The 7095-nt window shown below is 33.6% G+C and overlaps 1 protein-coding gene across 1 annotated transcript; it reads left to right on the top strand.

Annotated features, from left to right (window-relative positions):
• Window positions 1-455: 455 nt before the first annotated feature.
• On the top strand, window positions 456-4599 carry LOC106762881 (protein SIEVE ELEMENT OCCLUSION B). Its single transcript, XM_014646991.2, has 7 exons — window positions 456-724; window positions 871-969; window positions 1647-2095; window positions 2181-2290; window positions 2457-2599; window positions 2694-3173; window positions 3675-4599. The coding sequence occupies exons 1-7, from the start codon at window positions 518-520 to the stop codon at window positions 4290-4292; spliced, it is 2106 nt and encodes a 701-aa protein (XP_014502477.1). The 5' UTR covers window positions 456-517; the 3' UTR covers window positions 4293-4599.
• The last annotated feature ends 2496 nt before the right edge of the window (window positions 4600-7095 follow it).

Raw genomic sequence — 7095 nt, 5'->3', positions numbered from 1 at the left:
ATAAGTCCTATAATATTACTATTGCAAAAAGTTACAAAAGTTACTTGGATGACATGTCATATATAATATTATTTCCAACAGATAAAACTATTTGAACGTGGCTTTTATAAGTGAAATTAGTGAGGTAAGCTGTAGTGACATGGCATCGCTGATGTCAGAAAAGCAGCAGATCTCACTTTTTGTTTTAAGCTAGTTCAATGTTTATGCCATTGCCATTATGGAAAATAAACAAGCTTTGTGTCTAAGTGTAATAAAGCATTTAAGGTAAAAATAAAAGAGCAGGGGCCACCACAGATAATTGAATGAGGTTTATTCTTATCCTAATGAATAGGGAACAGATGAATCGCTTTAGCTTTTTTTAATACCCTCTCGCAAGCAAGGTACATGTTCAACAAAGCTTTATTCTTCTTCATATATATATATATATAAATACGTTATTAGTACAACCACGTATACTCAAGCCAAAACCTGTTTCCCTCCTACTGTGTCTTCTCATATCTGAAATAATATCAGCAACATGAGTAGTCGCCAGCTAGCAGCTAATCCAAAAATGTCCCAGAGGAAGGAGCGACGCATGTTCTCCACTTCTGATGACAGTGCCATGACCAAGCAGGTTCAGGCTACACATGCCCCAGATGGCCGTGAAATTGATGTCAAACCTATTCTACAAATCGTCGATGAAATTCTCCTTCGGTTCATTGCTCGCACTGTTGAGGGTTATGAAGTAAGACTTACCTTTTATGCTACCATGTTTACGTTCTGCCACTTTGCATGCATGTGATAAATGTTCACTTAACTCCTCATTTTATTTATTTGCTCTTGTTATTATCATTATTATTATTATTATTACTATATGTGGCTTTCTGACAGGTGAAAAGAGACCAAGATGCATTGGAGATGACTGCTGCTCTGGCTGAATTTGACATGCTTGACTCGCTGGCTTACATCATAAACAAAATTTCGTGTGAGGTTGTTTTCATCTGAAAATCTTCTTAACTTTTATAAAAGTTACCTGACACTGTTACCAAGGATAGAGTGTTTTCCCATGTTTCCTCAAACTACCATCCAATGATGTGTTGCAGTTAAAAAGACAGTTATTCCTTTCCCCATTTAGCATAGAATATACTTTTCTTTCATTCTTATGACAGTGAATTGATATATATACAGGAAAAAGTTGTTTTAACAACACTTTTTTAACAACTTTTTGACATACGTGACAATTTGTAATTGGTCCGTTTTAAACATTTTTTTAAACATAAATTCAAATAGACCAATAAAGTAATGACACATATACCGTTGTCAAAAAAGTTGTCAAAAAGTATTGTCAAAATATCATGATCCATATATATATACACACAGACACACTCATCTTTGCCTAAGAATGTGTATCACATTCTCTATCTTTTCTTTATTCGTAGAGCTTTGAACCTAACAATAAATAAAATAGGCTAAATATATGTTTATTATAAATTTATGAAAGTTCTTAGAAACAAGCAAAGTTGAAAATTCATTAGTTTTAATACATATATGTAAACATGTCGTCCTAAACTTCTTTTTTGGTTCTGTCCTACGTGTCACTGTACTTTTACTGTCTAAATTTACCTAGATATATATAATTAAAGAGCAATTCCTGAACATATTGGCAGCTATCATGCAAGTGTTCGGGAGGTGGAGATGCACATTCATCAACAATGGTGTTGCTGGGTTACATGTCTAGCTATGCATGGCATGCGAAAGTTGTGCTAACATTAGCAGCCTTTGCTGTTATTTTTGGAGAGTTTTGGCTTGTTGCTCAGTTGAGTGCTGAAAATACTCTTGCCAAGTCTGTGGCCCTTCTTAAGCAACTGCCAGATATTGCTGAGAATTTCATGTCATTGAAACCCCATTTTGAAGCACTCATTAGGCTGGTGAAGGCTGCAATGGATGTAACCACCTGCATCGTTGAATTCAAGGAGCTTCCATCTGAATACATTTCAGAGGACACACCTCCCATGTCTGTTGCCAGTACTCACATTCCTATTGCTTCCTACTGGGTCATCAGAAGTATTGTGGCATGTGCCTCCCAAATTGCTAGTCTCATAGGCACAAGAAATGAGTAAGCATAGTTCCTTTCCATCGTTCACCTCAAATCAATTTCCTTCTTTTGGAAATATCAGTGACCCCATTTTTGTTGATTGCAGGTCCATTTCATCAACCACTGAGGCATGGGAGTTATCCAGTCTTGCTCACAAAGTTACTAGTATTCATGAGCACCTCAAGAGCCAACTGGTTCTTTGCTACCAATATATAGGTGGGTACAGTTACACTCAGCAAGTTAAATAATTTCATATAGCCTTGGACTATTTAAAGGGTTTTGAATTGATGTGCTGTTTGAGAGTTTCATTAAATATATAAAAGGATAAAATTTATCTGGAATGAGGCACATCTGACAAATGAATATCCTTAACCTGGTGCAGATGACAAGAGACATATAGAGGCATTCCATAATCTGATACGTCTTTTCGAGACAGTCCATATAGACAACATGAAAATTGTCAGAGCACTGATATATGCAAAGGATGATATCCTTCCACTTGTGGATGGAACTACAAAATCAAGGGTATACTTTGATTTTTTTTAGTAACATGTAGCCCTTATGGTAAATAAATCTCATTTGGTACCATGGTTAAGAAGATTGATTTGTTGACAAACAGGTTAGTCTGGAGGTACTAAGGAGGAAACATGTGTTGCTGCTCATATCAGACCTTGATCTTTCACAAGAAGAGATCCTGGTACTTGATAATTTGTACAAAGATGCACGAGCGAGGGGTGACACACACTATGAGATGGTTTGGATCCCGGTTGTGGACAAAGGGATCTGGAATGAGGTGAACAAACAGAAATTTGAGTATTTGCAGTCATTGATGCCATGGTACAGTGTCTGTGATCCTTTCATCATTGAACCATCAGCAGTTAAGTACATCAAAGAAGTGTGGAATTTCTCAAAGACGGCTATTCTAGTGGCCCTTGATCCACAAGGCAGATTGTCCTCCCCTAATGCTGTCCATATGATATGGATTTGGGGCAATTTGGCCTTCCCCTTCACAAGTGAGAAAGAAGAATCACTGTGGAAGCAAGAGATTTGGAGCCTTGAACTGCTTGTTGATGGCATTGATCCTACAGTTTTAGAATGGGTAACAAAATCCTCTGCCCATTTTATTTTATTTCCCAAACTATTTATCACTAAACCATACAGGAAGTATCAACTACTTTTTGCAGTAATACTGTCAAAACGCAAATACTCTAGTGGATATATAACTACTACTATACAGTATAACTATAAGGATGTTTTAACAAGATCCATGAAATTAACATAATCAATTGTTTTCTTAAGATGTGAACCGCATTATTTGGAGTCATACATCTAAACTAAAACAGAACATTTCTGACTAAGTGCGAAACTGAAACTTAGTTTCACAGCCGATTCTACGAACTGAAACTTGTAGACACCGATGAAATTTTACAAGATAAGAACTCTGATTAGCACGGTTGAAAGAAGAAACTTATCCAAATTAGAACAAAGTCTTAGTTTAGTCTCTGGATTTATAAGGGAGGGTAACTTTAGTCTCTGACTTTAACTCCAAATTGATGAGTTGTAAAGTTTTTATAGTGACAGATGAAATTTCTGGTTACAGATGGCAGATGGAAAACTGGTATGTCTGTATGGAGGTGAAGACCTGGAGTGGATTGAGAAATTCACAGCAACAGCATTGAGTGTGGCAAAAGCTGGGAAGTTCCAGCTGGAGATGGCGTACGTGGGAAAGAGCAACGCGAAGGAGCGGATGCAGAAGATGATAAAAACGTTCACTACGAGAAAGTTCAGTTACTTTTGGCCCAACGTGACCTCCATTTGGTTCTTCTGGACCCGTTTGGAGAGCATGTTGTACTCGAAGTTGCAGCATGGAAGGACGGTGGAAAACGACGAGATCATGAGCGAAGTGATGACTGTGCTGAGCTTCGACGGCAGTGATCGAGGGTGGGCGATTTTCTGCATGGGCGCCACTGAAATGGCCAGAGCGAAAGGTGACAGTGCTTTGATATGCTTGCAGGACTTCGAAAAGTGGGGGCCTAGAATCGAGGAAGATGGTGTGGTGAAAGCCATGAACGATTACCTCAACCAAAACAAACCCCCACATCACTGCAATCGTTTGATCCTTCCTGGGAGCACTGGTGGCATACCCCAGAAGGTTGTGTGTGCTGAATGTGGACGCCAAATGGAGAAATACTTCATGTATCGTTGCTGTGTTGAGTAAGAGTGATCAGATTAAGTTAAGTGTAGTGTACTATGATTACACACATTTTCATTGTTTGACTATGTTTAATGTTGGTTTGAGAGTCTAATGTTTTTTTTAGTTTCATAACACAGGTTGTTCCTTTGTGAGATACATAGTGAGATGTGACATGAGATGAAAATGAGATGAAATGTTGTTAAGATAATGTTTATGTGTATGTACTTGCTGATCTTGAGGCCTCAGAAGCACCATCTGTTTGGGTAGCTGGCTGAGTCCCTTGCTTAATAAAGTGTGTTGTATAACTTTGATCTGACAAGTTTTAAATTTAATTCAATTTTATAAAATTAGTTTTATATGATCATATTTGTATTTTATTTTTATATTATAATTTCATCTTATGTAATTTAATATCACAAAATCGATTGATTTTATACTGTGAGATTTACAATTTATTTATATAAGAGTGTTAAAGTCTTGTGCAAGTTGTAAACATTTATTTTTCTTTTGTTTATGTCTGATTGGTCCTCTTTTTCATTTCTTCCAAATGGAAGTCGCCATCAGAAAGGAACAGAGAAAGAAAGGAGTGGTGTGAGTGATGAATGGGAATAGAGTGAGTAATGGGGAAGAACTTTTCAAAATAGAACGAAAAGAGAGAATGCGTTTGTCCCCACTGTGAAACACACCAAACGGGACCAAGTCACGAGTTTGATTAGAAATAAAGAAAAGGAAAAAAAAAATTTAACACTTTTTTAACAATTTTTTAATTATATATACTAATTTGTCCGTTTTAAATATTTATTTTAAATATAAAATCAAATAAATTAATAAAATAATAACATGCGTGCTGTGAAAAACGTCATAGAGAAAAATCGAATAATGCGTTTAAATTAAATTAAACCACAGAAGACTTGACTCGTTTTTTGCGATTTGAGATTAGTGCCCAAAACATACGTCCAGCAGTTTACACAACTCCGACCATTGACTTTCAACGACCATCAATTTATTTATGATTTGAAAACTTTAACTTTTATAAGGCATAATTAAAATCTCAATTTCAGTATTTTGATTGCAGTTATATTGAAAAATTAAATGAAAACTTATATGGTTTTTAATTTAGTTTTTATTTAATATTTTTTGTGGTATAAAGATTTTTTTTTCATCATCTTATTTACTTGCTTTTAACAACTTTTATGTTTTGAATTGCTGTTTCTTGATGGTTTAGTAATGATTAATATCGCTCTTGTATAATACACAAAAATAAATCTATTAATATTTTCTAATCCTCTCAGGACATTTAAAAGATTTGAATTCAAATTTAAATAAATTGTAAATAATTATACTAAAACTGTCCTTAGTAATTCTGACATCACATGGCTCGAACAATTGATATCTATTAGATTTTCAAAATGATTGTTGTTTTGTTCTTCTCTCAATTTGTCTCTTGATTTTGATCTATATTTGTTTTTTATTTGCATTTTCCTTCTATTGATAATTTAATTAGAATTACGTAACTTACTTTTAAATGTTCGTTCTTATGATATTCATATCATGAAGAAGTACTTGGTAACTTTTGTTCTACACTCACCCTGTCTCTGTAGAACATAATCCTTCTTAGTTTATGACCAGTGAGGTTCATAAAGCATAAATCAAATTTCTAATAATGTCTAAAGGTGCTTTTGTCCTTCATTAACACCATCCCTATAAAGATTTTATACACTATAACCCTTTATTTTTCAATTTTCATAAAGCTTAGCTTTTGATCGATCAAACAATATAAGGTTTGTCCTTTAATCAATTGTGTGTAATTTATTTTATTAACTTTTGACCTTATATCGACTCTCGATATCTTGAATAATTTCTTTCTATTTTTTAATATTCTCAACAATTTCTAAAATAAAATGATATTATTAATATAAATTGATAAATAAATTTTATTACTTTAATTGAAAATATATGTTGTATGATAAGAATCACTATTGTTACCTACATCAACAATAGTGATAATGACAATCGTTTAACCGAAATAGATAATGATATTAACTAACATAACAATTCTTTTATTCAATAAATTCCTATACATATAATATTATTTTATATTAAACAAAAAGTTTCACATTTCTTCACATTATAATGAAAAAAATACCCATCATATCGTCCAATTAACATAGAAATTAAAAGATGAATATTTAATTGAAAAATATAAAATTTGAATACTTAATATATCTAAAAAATTAATAAAGACTCAACTCACATTACTACAAATACAAGTTTTGACGTTAGTTATTTTTGTTATTTGATGTTAGTCTAAACTTCAATATCTTAGTCGAAGACATCAATTTGATGTCTAAATAAAAAAACGACATCGAATGATATCAACTCTTAGATCAACCGACGTCAAATGACTATAACCACAAGAGGATTTGATCCTGGTGCATCGAGCACAATACCTAAATTGTTGAGTACGAATTCTATGAATAAAAAAAGGAGACAAGTTGATGTGGACCCTTACCATAGCCAACATCTATTAATGCATTAAGAGACGTTAATTGTAGTTTTTTTTTTAAATAATTTATTCATTTTACAATTTTACCAAACTTGAAAAGCTGAAAGCCAACATAGTTTGAGTATTGAATATTTCCATAACACAATTTCAAGTTTAAAGTATGAAGTAATCAAAACTGAAACTATAAACTAAAGTTACCGAAACTAAAACTAAAAACTAAAGCTATCAAAACTAAAACTATTAAAACTAAACTATTGTGAATTCATAAGAAAACACTAGAGGAGGGAGGGGATGGGAAAAAGCAGCATCTAAAGGATTTGT

The sequence above is a fragment of the Vigna radiata genome, chromosome 5 (genome assembly GCF_000741045.1).
Source record: "Vigna radiata var. radiata cultivar VC1973A chromosome 5, Vradiata_ver6, whole genome shotgun sequence".
Lineage (NCBI taxonomy): Eukaryota > Viridiplantae > Streptophyta > Magnoliopsida > Fabales > Fabaceae > Vigna > Vigna radiata.
This window is presented reverse-complemented; position numbering and strand designations above follow the sequence as displayed.